Below are 20681 nucleotides of genomic sequence, written 5' to 3'. Positions count from 1 at the left end.
CATGCATCAGCTTCAGAGGAGGTTAAACAATAACCATTTTTTTACTTCAATGATACAACTTCCAGAGGAAAAAAGAGGCAAGATAGTCGCTGTTAAGCTTCAACTTGTCTCTCAAAGCTGTTGTATCATGAGATGTTTCTGCTCTTTTGTTCACGTCTGTTACACAAGTACTGTATGCTGAATCAGTATGATGTTTCCAACATGCTTCATTTACATATATCATTTCGTTTGATGATTTCTCAACATAAAAGCACAGAAGAAATATGCACATTAATAAGATAAGCACTTTTATGCACTTTATTAAAAAAAATCTGCGTGTATTGTGCACATGTGACTTAATTCACTATCAGATTAATACACTGTGTAAGTGTTGACTGTAATATAAGCTGTAAATCATACTTTTCTGTGAGGTTACAGCTGATGTGGTATATTATTGTGCTATTGGGCATTTAATGACTATTTATTGTGAATAAATTCATATTTATGGAGACTTTTCCTTGTCAAAACCATTTTTTTCCTTTACTGAACACATTAAACCACCACCACTTTTCGTCAGCCCAATGAATAAATCACCCCAGTCCTGGCAAATGATGTAAGACTTTATCAATGAGTGAGAGAAGCCATCCAATCACTTGAATGTGACGGGTTAAATCCCCCCCATGTGTCTGGAAGCTGTGCCCTCCCTGTCCACAATAGACTGACTTTGTTGCAGACAGAAACGCTTTGTGTGAGAGAGCGTGCGTTCGTGCCAGCCAGAGTGAAGATACAAGGTCAGTAACCCACCCCCCATCTAACACACTGCAAATCAACAGCACACATGAAAAAATGCAAAAAAGAAATATTTGATCTCTTCGGCCGGCTGTAGTTAATTGTCCCTCGATGGGAGCTGGATGACACCTAAAACCTAATCTACCAACCAGTGCATGACATGTCAGTTCTGTTTAACTTGAGTCTCCCATCACAGTGGAGATGGTGACGTTATATTTATGTGTGGATTTCACAATGGATTTATTATAATAGGCTCTCAGGCCCTGTTTGCCAGGCGTGTGACCCAGGCGCGGGGCTGATGGGCCACATGAGCCTCTGTTATCTCGTCTGTTACCTGCTTTAAGATGATGGAGTGACTAATGACACTAAAACCAGATGCTGCTGAAGAGGTGAAGCTCGAATTGAAGATGATGTTATGACAGAACATGAGAGGAAAGTAGGCATCCGCTTTCACTGCAGCAAGGGGAAAAAGGGACCAAGGAGCAAAGAAAACTACACTTAAAGGTAGGAACACCAATATTCACCAATTATACTTTAAGGTACTTTTGAATATTAGTTTGGGGTGTAAGTATACAGTATTGGAGCACATTAAGACACTTTAGAGTAGGCTAAAGTGTATCATCGTCACGTGAAGGAGTGCTTTACTCCTTGTAGCTGTCGTTCAAGATGCCTATCAATGGAAGTCAAGGTTTTAATGATGTCATAGTCTGAGTTGAGAAGTGGGACGGGTCTACAACTCCATCAGCAGATTCCTACAGTGAGTGAATGCAATATTGTTCAGCTTTCACACCTGCCATTGAGATGACTGACAAGAATTTCTGTCAGTGTTTCAGTGACAATGTGATGCGAATTTAACTTTATGAACTACTTATCTTACTATATAATGTTAGGACAGTAACTTAAAGTTTTCCATGATGTTCCACATTTATAGCACTAGATTACATCTGTCTTTATATAACAGCCAACTAACAGCTTGGTTCTATGGATGACAATGTTACTCTGTCAACAAACCCAGAGATACCTGTCATTTATTCAAGATAACGCTGTGTGTCCTGCTAGCCACTATTTGCTACAACTTCTGTCAAAACATAGGATACGTCAGATACATCAGAGAGTGAGGAAGAAAGGCAAATGTGTCCAAACATAACATGATTAAAACACAATTTCTGCCTCAGTCACATCTGATAGATTTTCATCAGCAATGGCGGCTATTTAACAAAGAAGACCACAACTCCCATGATCCTACACTACTTCACTATGTCATCACGCTACATCTTTTGTTTTTGTTTTGATGTCAGAGAGACCGGTGTCCCATGTTAGCATGCTAATACATAAAACTAAAAAGCGGTGAATATGTTAACAGAGTGACCAGATCCCAGCAAACCAAAGAGCATGCTTTTGGTTGTGGGACACCTTTCCGATGCTGAGAAAAAAAATTTGATATTATGTCTATCTAACCTAAAAAATAAAAAACATCCATTCTGCTCCTTAGCTCGTAATAGCTACATGCTTTGGTTGATTCAGTAGCACACAATATATTATGCAGGTTAATGATGGGCATCGCTTTTGTAAGACCACATGACATTTTTTTGCAATGTCCAAGTCTTTAAAAATGACCCGTGTTAGCTTACGACCACAGTTATTGACCTGTATGATTGAGAATGCTGCACAGGTTGGTAAACACTAGTTATTTTACATTATGTGTCTGGTAATCATCTTTGAGTTTTAGTAGGAATGCTTCCATTGATTTGCACGTCATTTTTGAGCCACACGTTTCTTGTAAGACTCACATGTAGTGCGTCGCTTCACGCATCTCGTGTTTCCCTCCAGCTTTACCCGAGTTGGTGTAATTTCTCAGTCTTTGTTGTACCTCTTCCCTTCTTTATTTCCTTTTCTTTGTGGTAATTCATAGACTACCTAAAGCTGCATAGCTCGTGACTTTGTGGTGACTCGCAATTTTCCCCACTGAGTGTTGTGTAGGCAGTAAAGACGGTGACAGGTTAACCTGAACTTGACCTACGTGTGCGCCGTTAACATCAAACACAGCCCTGTTATGACAGCCTTCCCTGCTTCCTCTACAGCCATTGGATAAAAGCCAGATTTTAGAAAAGTGTCTTCTGTGCTGTGATTTGATTTTTTTTAACTAGAGCCAATCAAAACATGGGACATTATCTCAATATGTGGGACAAGGGATAAAAAAAACTGTGCAGTCCCACATAAAGCAGGACTCCTGGTCATCCTACATGGCAAACATAATTCTAACATCAACATGTTAGCTTTGTTATTGTGAGTGTGCTGGCATTAACATTTAGCTCAAGTTCACCTTCACAGAGCCACTAGCATGGCTGCAGACCAGGGGTCATAAACCTTTACTATCAAAGGAGCTATTTTTGGCAGAACGAATGAAAATCTCTCTGGAGCCATGACTGTTCTCCTCAGAGACTTTTTTTTTTTCTGGATTTGACATCCATATCTAGCCTAAAGTGACTGTCTGCTCTGGAGCTGCAGGTTGCTGACCCCTGCTGTCGACTCTTATTCTTTCTACAGGACTTGAGAAGATGTTTTCTTATTTTAGTTTACCGTTACCTCTTCATAAAGTCAGAATCACAGTGCTAAAGTTTGTGAGACAATAATGTTATGACTGCACACCGGTGATGAATGTAGACAGTGTCCTGCTCAACAGGAGCTTCTCTCCAACCTCCTCTTGTGCGCTCCTCGATGCACTGACGTCAAAGAGCAAGTGATAGGTGCTCTGGGTCTGAACAGGCAGCTTGTGCAGTTGAACGCTCCCTCCCACATGCCATCTGCTCTTACCCGAGCCCTGGGCACACGTGCCAAAGGAGACCCGCGAGCATAGAGACCTTCTTGTCGTCACTGAGCTGGCTCTGTCCGCCTCTCTGCCTCTTCACTGTGCAATCTGGTGCATGGCACTGATCACTGCTCACTGCCAGGCCTGCTTCAGTCCAATGTATAGGGGGAAAAAGCCCATTCCAAGAGCCAAGAGGCTCAACATACCCCTTCTGCTTTTGTTATCTGTGTGAGGCAAGTCAAGTTGTGTGTCAGTTGTGGACATGGAGGATGGGATCAGGGCCAGAGGAGGCAGAGCAGCAGCCAGTCCAAACACAGCCAGTGCTCTGACACTTTTTCCAGTTATGAATGAAATGATGTCAAATTCCTTATGATGAGTAATTTATTTATACAAAAGTCAGACACTTGACAAATCCAGTTCGATTCATCACCTCATTTTACCCACCCGCCCCACCACCGGGCTATTGTTTAGCCCAGTCAGCGCTGGTTTGTATATGTGGATTCCTGAAAGCCTACACAGGTCAGGACCCTGTCGACAGCCGTGAGATGGCTTTTGTTTCACACAAATGCAGCTTCTCCTGCGTCCTTGGCACTGTTTCTAGAAAAGGATTATCTCCGCTGAATGGTAATGACCTTTTCCTCCTCTGAGGATGTGCATATGAATGGCTGAGTGTTGAAAATCTATTTCCCAAAAAAAAGAGGATGTGTTCTGAATTCATTTATGGAAAATTGGGTAAACTGAAAGGTAACACAATATTGTTCTAAAATAATAACCATCATCAATACCTGGTAAACTGATAGCAGATAATTAACATTTGGTAATTCGTCAACCTTTTAGGCAAGGTAGGTAAACCTAAGAAATCGTTACATAGAGAGATGGACCAGATATAACACTAATAATTAAAGTATAGAATGATAATACTAATAGTACGCTTCATATATTAATTTACAGAAGTAATGCACTTCTATTTACCCTGAACCAGGATTTCTTCCTAAACATAAGGAAGTAGTTTTGTTTCCTAAACCTAAACAAGTAGTTTTTGTGCCTGTATTTTGGAAGTCTACACAGGTGTTGTATATCTATTATTTAAGATTATTAACTTGCAAACCTGACTCTAGACTGACACTAGAGGGGTACCTACGGTGTCACAGTGTGAAGCATAAGGCCACTGACCAAGCTGCCATATTTGACGAGTTCAGCGTGAGAGCATGCTGTCTATAGACATTATCTGGATGGTTATTGTAAAGCTGCAACTAACAATTATAATACTTTGAAAATGGGTAAAAAAAAATACTGTGTAGTGCATCTATAAAAAAATATTAGGCTGGCCATTACAAAGTTTATAAAACTTTACAGTTGCTTAATAAATGGTTTTATAAAGCACATACATGCATTATTTGAAGCTTAATTAACTAGCAGTTTACCATTTATTAATGATGGTTATTATAAAGTATTTCCAAAGTGGTAGTCAAATTGTAATTGAGAGAACTGGGACTGTTGGATTTTCCCATCCTTTGTCAGAGCTGTTGCACTGGATGTCATGTGACTTGTGATTTGCCACATGTAAAATTCATATGAGAGAAACAAACATTGCTTTCATGCTCTGCTCCCGGGTTCTCTCCCGTCAACAATAAAGCCCACATTTTGATGTCAGCAAAACCAACAAGAATGCAAATTGCACAGAATATGGGTTGTTTTGTACTCTCAGTTGGTCTGACCAAGCTGATTTTGTTCACGCTGAAGCAGGTCGAAACAATTATTCAACTATGAGACAGAAAAATATGCAACTACTTCCACAAGTGCTTGGGTAATAAATCCAAACATTTATTTAAATGCTCGTAGCTTCAGTTTGTTTATTGTGCAGACAAACTTTGTGACTGTGTTTGCTGATGGGTTGTTGAGAATTATCAGTGGCCGGTCAGAGCAGTGAAGTGAAGTGGGTGATGAGTAGGTGGTGTATGGCGCTCATTCATTATTCATGAGACGGGTGGGCAGAGTGTAAGTGGCAGTGACAGACAGAAACTCTATTACTGAAGTGTATCAACTCCTCTCGGGTTCTTGACCTGATATTTGAAGGACGGAGACATTAATTGGTATACTGCACAAACAAGAATAATTTGGTGGAGAAAAGTCAGTGGAATTACTGGGGCACTGGGGAAACCACAGATATGGGGAGGAGAGAGCCCTGATCTGACTTTACATGACAGAGGTACGTACTGACAACTTTTTGTTTTGATGGCACTAACATGACTCATGCTTCGTTGCATATTTATAGGGATGATGTGATGAAGAGACACATCTAACGAGACATTTTTCTTTGTGGTCTTTGTGGTCTTTCTATACTAAACTGTACTTTACTACTGAACTACTGACACAGCAGTGTGATGGAAGGGATGGATATTTCAGATGTTCAGTGTTGGAATAATTTTGAAGCATTTTTACTTGAGTGTTTTAAAAGCCACTATGCACTTCTATTCCACTACATTTCAAGGGATTTTTATTTTCATTTTTACTCCACAACATTCACCTGAAAGTTACTTTAAAGTTTCATTAAAAATATTATATTGATATATATTAAACTACAGTTGTTTCCAACCGTTTTGGCACGTAACCCCTTACTTGTGGCCCCTGTGTCGAATGTTTCAGAATTGAATGAATGAATTGTCTACAGATTCTTGATTTCCTCTTTAAAAGTCTAAGATGGTTTGGTATCTGTTTAACTCAGAGGTAAAAGTATTATTTGTTTATTTATGTGGGGTTTGGGTTGTTCTTCTATCTTCTTCCATTAATCATCTCAAGACCCCTCAGATTTATCATGTGACCCTTTAGAAGGGCCCCACTCCCCAGGTTGTGAACCACAACTGCTGGATTAAAGTACTACTAACTGCATGTTAAGCAGTAAAAACTAGTTCCAACTTGTCCAGCATCAACTTGTTGAGCTTAAACATTAATGCATCAGTAATAATAATCTAATAATTTAAGTAAGTACTAACTAATGCTGTCAGATCATTGTGAAATAAAAAGTATAATTTATATATTTTCCTCTGAGATGTGGAGGAATAGAAGTAAAAAGTGGCATGAAAAGACTCAAGTGAAGTACAAGTATATCAAATTATACTTAAATACAGTGCATCCTTCATTCAACCACTGATGTAAGATTTTAAACAAATGACTTTTACTTACTAATGCTAAAATTTTACATCATCGTTTTACTTTCAAAGGACGTGAGTGCTTTTGCATCTTAATGGCATGTTAAGTAAAATCTATAGTAAGAAGTTTCAGGGACAGTCATTTGATCTGGATTTTAACTGCTTTAACAGTTTTAAAGCAGATGTCTTCTGTTGTTCTTCACTGACTTTGATAACAGGAGAACTGGTGACAAAGTGTTGCTGGATTCATGAACTGTAAAGATGGGAACACTGGTCGAACCAGCGCTGCTGCTGCTATTATGGCAGAGTGTTTGGACTTTTGACGTCCCTCTGGAAGGTGAGTCAGTAAGCGAACACACAATGTAATCTGTGAGATGTATTGTCTTTTCACATATGTTTCTAATATACCAAGCTGATTTATTTCTCTGCCTGAAGTCCGGCAGCCTCCAACTATCATAAAGCAGTCAATGAAAGACCATATTGTTGACCCCAAAGACACCATGGTCATAGAATGTGAAGCCAAAGGAAACCCTCATCCCATGTAAGAACTGATGGAGCACAGTGAATGTGTTTGTCAAGACCAACATTATTATCTGCAAACCGCCTCACTGTTTCTCTGTCTTACTTTTCACTTTTTGCTCATTCATGAAGTTTTTCCTGGAGGCGGAACGGGAAGTATTTCAACGTGGCACGTGACCCTCAAGCATCGATGCGCAGGCGCTCAGGAACGTTGGACATCTATGCCTGGAACAATCCAGAACAGTATGAGGCAGAGTATCAGTGCATTGCCTCCAACGAGTATGGATCTGCATACTCCAACAAGATCAGACTACGACTATACAGTAAGATCAGCGCTGGGACTATTAGAGAATCAATTATATGCTCATATCCACCACCGATGTGCCACTGACAGGTGATGTACTGTGGTAAAGTGAAGTTTTTCCATCAGTATTTCAACATTCAACAGCAGCATTGTTTTATATTTTCTCTATCGCAGGTTGTGTATGTCAACTTATGTGATTTGTTATAATTTTTGCTTCCAAGCCTCAATTAATCTTTATTTCATAGTGAATAATATCTTAAAATGCAAGTATAATGATACCAAAAACAACCCAAAAAACAAAAAGATTTGGAAAATTATTTTGTTGCTTGGCACTGGTATCTCTCAATTCATTTTGGATATCCAAGTGGTGTTATCAACGCCATACCTGATACAGTGGACATGTGTGTTTGTGTAGGACCTCCTGTTTGGCCGAGGGAGATTCTGGAGCCGGTGGTGATCAGCGTTGGCTTGCCTCTGGTCCTGTCCTGTGACCCTCCACCTGGCCCACCTAAACCTGAAACCTACTGGATGTCCAGCTGTAAGAGTCTCTGTAGAGTTAGATAAAGTTTGGTCTGCTAACAAAACAAGCTGTCAAATGTATTTCCTGTGAAAATTTTTAATGCCGTGTTTGATTTCAGGCTCATATGCGAGACCTTTCAACTGGCCCATCCAGACAGCTTTCCCCACCATGCAGGCTGTGCGGCAGGACCGCAGGGTGTCCATGGGAATTAACGGAGATCTGTACTTCTCTAACGTCCTCTTCAACGACTCTGCTGTTGATTACTGCTGTAACGCTCGCTTCCCCTACAAGAATGTCATCCAGCAGAAGATGCCAGTGGTTGTTAAAGTCCTTACAAGTGAGTGTAATTGTCTGTTCACAATTTCTGATGTCTGGTTTGTAGTCATGGTCAGAATTTTTGGCCACATGTTCACATCTATTTGTTTTAAACACATTTCCTGTTGTTTACTCTTATAACTAATTAGATTTACTCAAGTACTGCACTTAAGTACAATTTTGAGGTAGAAACTGCAGTGGTAAACCAATGCGCATATTCATGCATCAATAACTATGATTCAATAATACAACATAAATTATTCTGCAGGATACGTACTTTCACTTTTACTACTTATATATCGATAATAATACTTTTATACTTTTACTGAAAAACACTTTCAGTATTTATTTATTTCTACATTGTAGTATTGCTTCTCTAACTTACTTACCAAATGCATTGGATGTAAAAGAAACAAATAATTCAAGCTGTAGTTACAACTGAGGTTTGATTTAGGGATCTGTGATTGGAGGATTGCCTTTGAGGTTTCCTCTTATGTCATTAAATGTAGAATTTTATATTTGTAGATTTCAGTATGGTAACTCGCTGTCGCTCCAGCCTGTGTGCACTCTGAGAGGAGAGGGAGAGACTCTGTGCTGCTGCCAGAAGAGCTGCTGACTGAGATAATTCTGAGCAGCACGCATGGGAATAGTTTACAATACAATAGATAGATGTGTTTCTCTCTTTCCCTTCTGTTTTTATGAATAACTTTCTGCTGCACATTGCTGCTCCTTGACTGTGATGCTTCTGTCCATGCGCTGTCTGCATCCCCTTCATGCTGCGATGTTATCAGTTACAAATTTGTTTCCAACTGCGTGAGAATCAGTAATTGAGTATCAATTGCGTGAGTCTCACAGTTAATGCATGAGAGTTGACAGCTCTGGACATTAGAATTTATAATATATACTCTATATGTAAACCTTCATATAAGCTTATGTCTCGTGATGCCCCCGGTAGACCTTCTTGGCCAGAGACTCAGGACTTAAGCCACAGTAAGCCTGTGCATTAAGGCGCCACTGGTCAGATGAAACAGATTATTATATGGATGAAAAGAGCAGTAAAAGTTAAAACCAAAAAGAAAAAAAACATTCTCCAAGAAACTTTTTTCAAAGTGCATGTCTTAATTTCTGTCAAGACAAAAAAACAAAAAACATTAATGGGAACTCAATTGGAAATGAGCCACAGATACAGACCATGTCATCACGCAGGCAGTGGGTAGTAGTTAGTTTCTTAATTGTGTCTTGTTGATGCCTTTTATCTTTTTTTTTCCATTAACCCCCCTGTGGTGTTGTGATCACTATTCCAGCACTGGAGCATTTTGATTTATTTCAGACCATAAAAAGACTCACCACTCTGCCCAACTAAACTTACTAATTGTGGTGTGTGCTCTGCCTCAGTCGTCCTCTCTTATTTCCTTGGAGAACTATTATCTTGTGTTGTCATGGACAGACAGGGGTTCTGAATGCCTGAAGCCTGTGTTGACTGGTGCGTTCTAATGCGTTTCCTCTGCAGCTCGTACAGTGGCCGAGGCTGCCCCCAGCTGGCTCTCTCCCACAGGTTCGTCCAGCTCCGTACTTGTCCTGCTGGGGGAAGAATTGCTCCTGGAGTGTATCGCTGCAGGAGTGTGAGTGTGAAGGCCTTTTTTTTCATATATAATAGTATATCCAATGCAGGTGCCTGTATATTTTCTGTTTTATAGAATTTTGACTTTGATTTCATGAAAGTCGTCCTGTGTAAAGCCTTGTTTATCATCATCAAGGCCAACTCCTAATATCGCGTGGACCAAGGATGGAGAAGACCTGGTGGTGAGGCCATCCATGAAAGTAAAACACTTCAACAAGCTGATTCAAATCCCAAAGGCGTCTTTTGACGACGCGGGTGAATATGTCTGCAGTGCTACCAATAAGATAGGATACATTGAGCACACAATATCTGTCAGGGTCAAAGGTGAGACACACTCTGAGAAGCGTGATGTCTTTTCTTACCGCACAATAATGTTTAAACAACTTACATACTTTGTATTTGACAGCGGCTCCGTTCTGGTTGGAGAAGCCCACTAATTTAGTTTTGGCCCCTGAGGAAACTGGACGCTTAGTGTGTCGTGCTGATGGGGTTCCTCGCCCCACAGTCAGCTGGTTCATCAACGGGGAACCAATTGAAAGTAGGTTTTTTTCGAAGATCATGCCCACTAGTTGTGAAAGTAAATCTAAATAATGCCAACTGCCTTTTTTGTGTGGTTTTGTGTTTTTTTTCTTCCCCAGGTGCTACGCCTCTGGCCAATAGACAGGTGTCTGGAGACACACTGACGTTACGCAGCGTGACCACCGAAAACAATGGCGTCTATCAGTGCAATACTTCCAATCAATTTGGGTACTTATTGGCCAATGCTTTTGTCAATGTGCTACGTAAGTACCACTCTGTCATCTGTGACATTTACACTGCAAAACATGTTTTTCACTGCCATGATCCAGACATTTTGACAGTTAAAAAAGGTTGTTTGGTAAGATATGTTACTGAATTCCAGCATCATTGATCCTTCATCTGAGTGTTATTTATTGATAAATCCATGGTGCTGTCTGTGGCGCTGAAGGACAGGATGCATTTGTTACTGCATTTTTTTCTCTCAGTCCCACCCCCTAATTTAACCTTGGATCAATATTATTCTCTAAACCAGTGTTTCTCAAACTTTTTACACAGCATACCACCTCAAAAAATATTTAGCTCTCTATGTACCATCATTATGCCCCAATGATAAAATACAGTAGTGGTGGCCTACCTAAGAACAGTTCACAAAACATATTTTAAATTTTCAATTATCTGATATTTTAGGTATTTTCATTCAATTTTTGTGTTGTATTTTGATAGTATTATGTTTTTAAATTGTTTTATTGCATTAAAAAAATCTGTCATTCCTCCATGTACCACTAGAGAGAGTTCAAGCACCACCAGTGGTACATGCACCACAGTTTGACAATATATGCTCTAAACTATAGATCTACTGTAGTAAAAAATACAAAATTAAAAGGGTTACTCAGTCTTCTCATCACTACAGTGCTGTTATTGGGTCATCTCCCTCCTGTTAAAAATTAACAAGCCGCCTAAGGTATACACTCAACACATTTTCAGGTCATGACTGCTGTAAAGTTTGCTTAACTGCTGCACCATTGTTATACAGTCATAAAAATTAAGTAGGACATCACTGAAGTGTTTGATAAGGAGCATTTAATAAGAAAAAATGTTTGTATATACAATATAAGACCATTAAGAACAGTGGTCTATAAAAGTTTAAAAACCTTTAGTGAAAACATTGAATAACACGAAATCAAATGCATGAAGCATTAGTCAGTGTATTCTTTAGCACTCTAAAATATTAAATAGATATGATCAAAATGGGCAACAAAGCAACAATTTATGTATTTAACTCTAAAAAAACTCAGCTAATCTGCTTTATCAGGACCTGAGGGTGTAATTTGTCAAACTGATCAAATGATCATACAACCCATCTGACCCATTTGCAGTGATTTCGAGTGATTGGTTAATTACATTTTTTTATCAAGAGGTAAATGTGTGATTTGGGACAAAAAGGTACAGAGTGTAAGTGCAAAAAGATATTGGCTACCATATACTAACACTGGATAATCTTGCAGGGATGAATCCATCATGGAGGAGAGCTTTTCCACCAGCAGTAGCTTTAGTATACCATAATGTAATGATGGCAAAAGATAATCTATATTTTGAGTAAATAGCAAAACCTCTGTTTTGCTTCACTATTGCATTTGCTCTTTTTTATCGACCTACGCACAGAGGTCAGTGAGAGCCATTTGTAAAATTAGTAGACATACAGGAGACAACGCAGGTTACGGGAAATAATGTCCAAGAATATAAATTAAATATTTCATTACTAAATAAATAATTGTTTATCATTGTATCTCTAGATGCAGTTCCACGTATTCTGGGAACCAGGAATGAACTCATCAAGGTGACAGAGGGCACACACACCTTCTTACACTGCCGCTACTTTGGTTCTCCAGTGCCTGAGCTCAGATGGTGAGAACGTGCTGTTTGACACTTTACTGTACAGAGTAAATTCAGATTTCAGCTCACAGTGTGTGTGTGTGTGTGTGTGTGTGTGTGTGTGTGTGTGTGTGTGTGTGTGTGTGTGTGTGTGTGTGTGTGTGTCTGCTCACACAGGTCCAAATATGGACAGGGGAATCTTGAAGGAAATCGTTTTAAGACCCACCGTAACGGGACTCTGGAGATAAAACGCATAAAGGTAGAGGACTCGGGAACTTACATGTGTATCGTCAGTAACGTAGCGGGAAGAGATGAGAGCCAAGTCCGAATAGAGGTCAAAGGTGAGGTCACATCGTTTCACACCAAAAATCTTTGAGTTAATGATACATTTTTACACAAATCCCCCTTAAATGTGTGAGCCATCATGTTTTATTATCCATTTATTCCTCTCAGAGCCCACTTTAATTGTCACAAGACCACAGAGTATGAAAGTCATCCGTGGAACCGATGTGCGCTTCGAGTGTGCTGTAAAAGCAGACGCCTCGACTCCTGTCACAACCACCTGGATGAAAGGCAAAAGGCTGGTCACTCTGGGCTGGAGGTACATCTTGTTATGAATGAATCCTAAAGAGATAGACACTATAAATACGTTTTGAGTTTTTTTTATAATTAAAGGAATAGTTCTATGGATTAATACCTTGTACAACCCCATTTGAAAAAATCCAACCTATCCCTATAAAGTTTTTGTGTGGACCAATTTGCATCTTAATCTCACCAGTTTCACTCACTATGCAATCCTCAGACTCTCCATGGATGAGTCAAATCTGGTCATTACGAATGTAAACAGAGGCGATGAGGGCAATTACACCTGTGTCATCAAGAGTGAACTGGAACAGAAGTCTGCCTCAGCACACCTAATGGTGATGGGTATGACACATTTAAAATGAATGATATTTAATCAAACATGCAACACATTGGGCTTTTTAATTCTTGATGCATGTTTCTGTGTGCAGACCGTCCAGAGCCTCCCACTAACTTGGAGCTGTCAGATCCATATGAACGAAGTGTAAGACTCAGTTGGGTCCCTGGAGACAGCAACCACAGCCCTGTCACAGGTACAAGCTCAAAGTAATCGTCATTATTATTGTTTTTACGGGATTCTTGTATTTAACAAACATTTTCCCTCCATTTATTGCTCTGTTACAGATTATCTGGTGCAGTATGACGATGACGACTGGTTGCCTGGGAAGTGGAGAAACCTGTCATTGTACCCCGGGAACCTCAACTCTGTCATTCTGCATCTCACACCTTTCACCTACTACGAGTTCCGGGTCATCGCTATCAATGAAATCGGAATGAGCCGTCCCAGTCGTCCATCTTCACGCTTCCAGAGCAGCGGTGCACGTAAGTTTGATGCTCCTGAAACATATCCTTGTTAGCAAACAGCTATAAATGTAGCAGATTCTTAAGGAACAGCAAGACATTTTGAGAAATTTGTTTTACTGCAGAGAGTTGGATGAGAAGATTGATACCACTCTTGTATCTGTACATGAATCAGGCAGGAGATAGTTAGCTTAGCTTAGCATAAAGACTGGGGACAGGTGGAAACAGCTAGCCTGGTTCCAGTGTTTATGCTGAGGTGACATCTCCTGGCTGTGGCTTCACATTTAACTGATATACATGAGATTGGCATCAATCTTTTCATCTAACTCTTGGCAACACAGTGCATGAGCATAGAAAAATGCTGAACTGTTCCTTTAGAGCTAGTGATCTTACCACTGTTTTGGTTTTCCTGCACAGCCCCAGACGTCATCCCAAAGAACTTGAAGGGTGTGGGCACATGGAGGAATAACATGGAGATCAGCTGGGAGGTAAGAGGGACTGAACGCATCAGTGCTTTGATATTTATCTTGACTGTTGAATATTTGAATTTATAAAACACTAAAGTCACACCCTGTTTTCAGCCTCTGACCTACAGAGAGTGGAACGGACCCCACCTTAAGTATCTGGTGTGGTGGAGAAGGAGAGATTCGCGAGAGGAGTGGAAGAATGCGACCACCAAATGGCTGAAATACTATATCTACGACGCAGACACCTTCACTCCTTATGAGCTCAAAGTCCAGGCAGTGAACGACTTCGGGCTCGGTCCAGAATCTCCTGTTGTAATTGGTTACTCTGGGGAAGACCGTAAGTATCAAAGTCCACTTCAATATAATGTACAAAGGAGTTAAAAAGAAAGGAAAGTGTCTTAGTAATGTCCATTAAGCAGCTCACATGCTTAGGTAGGTGTGCTCTACTGCTCATGACATCTTTATATATTTGAAACTCTTCAACTTGAAAAGAAAGCAGAAACCCTGTCAGGTATGCAGCCTAGATTTTATGAGCTGAACTTTTGGTAACAAAAACTAATGCATTATGTTGAAATTTTCCAACCTGCCACCATCAGCTGAGCAATTAATATCACCAAGTCTGGTTTGGTGGTAATAAATCCTTAATTCACGGCATTAGATGTGAAATTTTTTTGGCTCTACACACTCTTTTTGTCACTCTTTCTTGGCTTAGTGGGTGTGTACTGCGCTGCTGAATAAGAGTGTGTCATTGAGCTGCATTTCTCACTTGTACAGAGCATTAAATAAGCATAGCAAAGCAGCAAATATCACCCTAGAAAAAAAAAAAAACTACTGGTGATGGACTCGAATAGCCAATATATTCATCCAGTAACCCAGCTCTACTCGTCATAGACTCTCCAAGTGTCTGGGTGTCTACTTGTGGGATGAGTCATACTCATAAAACTATTCAATGACTGTAGGTTATTTGTTTTAACTCAGTCAGCTGGTCAGCAGTGATACTGTTCTGTTGTAAACTGGATCTTAATCACACGGGGCTGATCAATACAAGTAATCAGAGTGTTCTGAACACGCCTTTCACTGTTTTCAGCTGATTTTATCTTAATCTTGGGACCAAGTTGTCCTTCTCATCACCTCTCTTTGTGTTCACTGATAGCAAAGACAATCTCTGTTTTCTGCAGGTCCCATAACTGCCCCTCTGAACCTGAGACTGTCTGAGATCGAGAGCACTCAGGTGACTGTGCACTGGGATCCAGTACAACGCAACACTATTATGGGAGAACTGAAAGAATACAAGGTGTGTCTATTATAAATTCGGTGTTGCATAATGAACTTTGATTGTAGCTTACATTCATATATTCAGACGTCAACAAAACAACAACAGCAGAACAACAACAGAAACACAGAACATGCTGTACATCACTGGGAGAGTCTAGTGACAATTAAATGAGTATAGTAAGCTGGATAAAAAAAGATTTAATTACGTAATAGTGTAGGAAATAGTAATAACTATTCATTTCTTGGTTTGTGGTGACTTTTGAATTAAAAAATTTAATTCCCATCCACTGTGAGCACTGAATTATTAATGCTTTGTCAAGAATCAGATTCACAGCGTGAAACAACTTCTTAAAACCACAGATCAATCAAAAATAAATCACAAGAGCCAAACTTATAAGCCACTTATCAAATAAATATTTGATTTAAAAAAAATCCTTAAAATGAAACAAACAATATGTGTTGAGATCCATAAAATACAAATGAAAATAGAAATTTAAAATTATAGCTCAGAGAGGCAAGTGAGAAAAAAAATCTCTTATCTAAAAGAAAAAAGAAAAGAAAGAAGATAACATGAATGCTCTTAGTTTTAGTCTTATTAAGAATATGGGTCTAAATCTAAATCACTAGATCACTGTAGATCATTTATTTGTCTCTCAGGGCTTCTGTTGATAGACAGTACAAAGTGATTAATATCACACAGTGATTATTATCAACATGAAAAGTTCAAACAGAGGACACAAGCAAATCAGACAGTAACCAGTCCAACTCTCGAGAGAAAAAAAATACAGAAAAATATAGTCTTACATATTGTTTTTTTAGGCAGTTTACTTGATATTTACTTAAACACTTTCCACTATTATTTGTCCTTACTACTAGTACATTTAAGTATTGGTCATACTGTATGTTGTGTAGGATATAACTGGTAATTTTAAAGTTATCACTGGTAATATTGACTTGATATTTCAACAAATATATAACAAATTACTATTTTTTAACTTGAGTATTTTACTCTATTGCCTGTCTGTTCATAGACTCCAGAAACATATTTCTTTTTGCTTTTGTTTTTTTCAAGATTAAGGTGATATTTCCACTTCCACTTACTTTGCTAACTGAATATAATGTAACCAGTTTAAAACATATGTATCAATGCATATTAATCGGCTACCTGGAACTTAGTAGACAGTCTGCAGGAACTCTTTTCTTGAGAAATTGTCACTAAAAATAGCAGCAGAATCAAAATGCTTCTCATCTCCCAGGTCTACTACTGGAGGGACAGCAGCCAGCTGAGGTGGTTGAGGGTCAACAGAGGGATGAAGTCTAAAACATTTCCAAACGATGATCCAGAGCCTTCTGGGGTCGTCACTGACCTCATCCCCTATAGCAACTACAAGATGTATATAGTGGTGGCAAACAATCGATACGAAGGGCCGCCCAGTAATAATATACACTTCTCAACACCTGAAGGAGGTAAGAAAAGTCACTAAAGCTGTACTTCTACTACAAGGCAACATAAACAGAGCTGATGGTCATAGCAACACTATTCCAGCTTTGGTCTTGAAAAGTTGCAGCCTTTATTCATTGACAAATACAAACCTACGCTGTACATTTACTGCCAGACTGACAACTTAAATGCTCACCTTTTTGGAGAGGATGGCTATTTAAAAATGTCGGCTTTGTGGAGGTGAAAAGGTGAGACAGGTCACATAAAGCTATGTAATGTATATGAAGTTACATTACATCAACATTACATTACATCAACAAATATGTTGTCTTGACTACAAGGCTGTCAGGTTCCAGGTCCATTTTTTTATCCGTAATGGAAAACAAAGGAAAAAAAGCAAGTAGAGTCGAGTTGAGCCGTACCCTGCAGTGAAAATGCAGCTTAATTTACCATCCAAGGAACAGGAGAACATCTGTGTCCTCTACCAAGCACAAGCAATTCACAAATTAATGTTTATTTCCGAAGCATATTTATGTGTGTTATCTCCTGCTGTGTTTGTGTCTGCAGTACCATCTGCTCCCACATCCTTCAGGATCCAACAGCGACATCTGGACAGTATTTATGTAGACTGGGACCTGCCAGCAGAACCCAACGGTATCATTACCGGATATTCCCTCAAGTACCAGACAGGTACGCCGACACAACATCTGAAACGCACTCAAACCGCTCTGGAGATTTTTCTGTCTTCACAGTCTACACTTTTGAAGCATAGTGTAGTGTTCTGCAGTCCGCTGAGGAGAAACAGCCAAGTTTTAATGACGGAAAAGGAAACGGTTTATTTCAGTGAAGCTGGTAAAGGTTTCCACATGACACTCAAGTCCACATCCCAATAGCACATAATAACCCACTTAAATTTGCACTCAAAAACCAAAATACCACTGAGGTATGTTCTCGAGACGGTAATGAACACTTGTGTGGGCACTCTCCGACAGGTAAGGTACTTAATAGCTCAGTTGTGTGTACTCTGCCAGCCTCAAGAGTCCTCCAAACAGCACTGAAATTTCCACTCTCTCCACAGTGAATGCCACCAGGGGAGAGGAGCTGCGAGTGGAGGAGTTGCCTCCAAATGTAACAAGTTTCTCAATCCGGAGATTTGATCGCTACACCCGATACAGATTCTCCGTGGCGGCACGAACTGCGCTCGGGATAGGGGAATGGCACACGGAGGAGTCACCCCACTACACCACTGAAAGTAATTTACTACTTTCTATATGCATTAACACACTGGGTGGTCTACATATACACGCTTTGAAGTGCTGAGTGGATGTAAACTTTTATGATGTGTTTATTTACACCTGTGTGTGTGTCTCAGTTTATGCCCAGGACCAGGTGGACATCTCCACGCAGGGCTGGTTCATTGGGATTATGTGTGCTGTGGCTCTCATCGTGCTCATCCTACTCATAGTCTGCTTCATCAAGAGGAGCCGAGGGGGGAAATATCCAGGTACAGTGTTTATTCCTCATATTCTGTGGTGTCTAATAACACCACGCTGTATCTCTTATAACAGCGTGGCTTGTTTTAATTTCAGTACGGGATAAGAAAGACATTTCATTGGAGCCGGTGGATGACAAAGATCAGGAGGGATCATTTGACTACCGGTAAGAAAGTGCAAACTATTGCAACCACCAGACAAAACGTGGATTTTAGCATAGTTGATCATCAAGTTCTCAGACTGTGTGGCCTTATATAGCAAATAGTTTTACAAAACCCTATTTTAGGATTCCAAGGTATGTTAATCATGTCCTAGTATTTACATAATAGCATTGTAATAATACTCAACAATGAATTGATCATTTTCTTTAGCATAACACTGTACAGCACTATCATTGTTGGAAACTATAACAGTAGCCATTAATTACATCCATTTGCTCTGTAGCTGTGCACTGAATCAGCATTCTGTTTGTTGAATTAAAGCTGCCCTGTGGAGTCAACTTGTAAACAACCAAACAACAGTGTTTACATTCAGTGGTACTCACTAATACCAAGTTCACACCACAAGATTTCAGCTCTAATCTTCCACTCGATAACAGTTTTTGCAGATCGGTAGCAAACTGGTGATTATTGCTATGTGTGAAGTATTCAAAGACACGATCTGGGAGTTCATAGAGAGCATGCCAGTGCCTCGCAGAGGTGACCCCCAAAAGTTGTCTAGCAGGTTTAATATCTGGGCGTGTCAGGAACAGGTCAGGGAGCCATGCAGCGAGCTACAGCCAATGAGAGCAGACATGGGCTGAGGGGAGAGAGGAGACAAGAAGGACAGACGAAAGAGCAGCAGCCAGAAAGTCTAAAAAATGTAGTTGTAAAGTAGTAGTAATTATAATTATAGTATAATATAATGATAATATTAACCTTGCAGTGACCTAATGTCACTTCTTGCGTGTGTTTGTGTGTCCAAACATAGTTTGGAGACCAGACAGACTTGTCTGGGATTCCTCACATGAAAGATCTTATGTGTGGCCCTCTGTCACTGACTTCAAAATTCTCAATCACAAGACAGGAAGTTGTGTAGTTTAAACAGTACAGCGACCTGACGACTTTGAATGTCATGTAGTCTGATCAAGCAATAAACACACCGAGTGCATTCTTGAAGCCTGACAATCATGTTAAACCCCATTTCCTACCTTTAATTAAAGATTCGCATAGTCGGGTTTTTGAATATTTAACACCTATCATGTCACATGCATGTGCACAATACAAAAAAAATGGATACCCACTCATAAAAAACATTGCTCCCTAAAACCACTATTGATCAAAAACTCCACAGACTGCCTTTAATTCTGATTAAATTTTATCATGCTGCACAGGTACAAATCAAATCTGGTTAAAGTGTTTTATGGCCTTATTTAAGTTAACTCTGATCATATTTACATTATTTTCTGTTTTGTTTTTTTTCTGTTTACCCTACCTTTTCTATCTAAACCTTTATTCTCCCAAACCTCAACCCTGTTCTTTTCTTTTCCAACTGAACCACTCAAGGTCTCTTGAAAGGTATGAAAAGACTAAATATTGACACATTGACACTATTGACTGTTAAAATGTACAATCCTTTTTTTTAAATTAATTTAATAAACAGTTATATAAACAGTTTATTCAACATCATACTGGAACTGAAGCATTTTATGAGTGATTGATCAAATAAAATAATCTCTCCTGTCATACAAATGCTGATCTCACACAAACTGTTTTCATATTTTAGGATCGCACGTGTCTCCACTCTGCCTTACCCCCGGCGGTATGTACATGTACATTTTGAGAGTATAGATACATCAGATTAAACTCCATCCTTTCTGTCTTCTAATGCTGACATAATGCGCCTCCAATATCCAATTTTGAAAATTATTTTGTAGAGAGGAGGAAAGAGGGCTTCAGAGAGGCCAGCCATCTATGGAGGCAATGATGAAGCGATCAGACAGTGACGACAGTCTGGTGGACTATGGTGAAGGAGGAGAGATACCGTTCAATGAAGACGGTTCATTTATTGGCCAGTACACGGGAACCAGGAGAGATGTCAGGGAGTTGGACTTTGGTGGAAGTCTGGAGCTCCACTCTCCAATGAATACCATCTACTCCCTGGCATAAAACTCTAAATTGCCTTCTTGACTTCAGGTCAGCTATTTGTGACGTGACTTTACCATGCTTGTACCCTCCACCATGAATT

The 20681-nt window shown here is 39.7% G+C and overlaps 1 protein-coding gene across 1 annotated transcript; it reads left to right on the top strand.

Moving 5' to 3' along the window:
• Window positions 1-6984: 6984 nt before the first annotated feature.
• nfascb (neurofascin homolog (chicken) b) lies at window positions 6985-20681 on the top strand. The gene is made up of 26 exons (XM_084720577.1): window positions 6985-7063; window positions 7162-7267; window positions 7378-7568; window positions 7965-8087; window positions 8188-8406; window positions 9895-10006; window positions 10142-10329; window positions 10412-10543; window positions 10644-10787; window positions 12318-12429; window positions 12574-12737; window positions 12850-12997; window positions 13199-13323; window positions 13410-13511; window positions 13603-13800; window positions 14197-14267; window positions 14361-14583; window positions 15425-15540; window positions 16778-16988; window positions 17530-17652; window positions 18041-18214; window positions 18335-18466; window positions 18552-18621; window positions 20000-20011; window positions 20220-20255; window positions 20371-20681. Exons 1-26 carry the CDS (start codon window positions 6988-6990, stop codon window positions 20600-20602), a joined length of 3540 nt encoding a protein of 1179 aa, XP_084576703.1. The 5' UTR covers window positions 6985-6987; the 3' UTR covers window positions 20603-20681.

Source organism: Lutjanus erythropterus, chromosome 6 (genome assembly GCF_056507025.1).
Source record: "Lutjanus erythropterus isolate fLutEry1 chromosome 6, fLutEry1.hap2, whole genome shotgun sequence".
NCBI classification, from domain to species: domain Eukaryota; kingdom Metazoa; phylum Chordata; class Actinopteri; order Lutjaniformes; family Lutjanidae; genus Lutjanus; species Lutjanus erythropterus.
The sequence above is the reverse complement of the archived record's forward strand: the minus strand, read 5'-3'. Positions and strand labels throughout refer to the sequence as shown.

Excerpts from the sequence above, each read along its gene's own strand:
- nfascb (XM_084720577.1), top strand. The coding sequence starts at position 6,988 with ATGGGAACACTGGTCGAACCAGCGCTGCTGCTGCTATTATGGCAGAGT. Across the intron at positions 12,998-13,198 it reads CTGGTCACTCTGGGCTGGAG|ACTCTCCATGGATGAGTCAA; the intron begins GTACATCTTGTT and ends TGCAATCCTCAG. Across the intron at positions 18,467-18,551 it reads CCGAGGGGGGAAATATCCAG|TACGGGATAAGAAAGACATT; the intron begins GTACAGTGTTTA and ends TTTTAATTTCAG.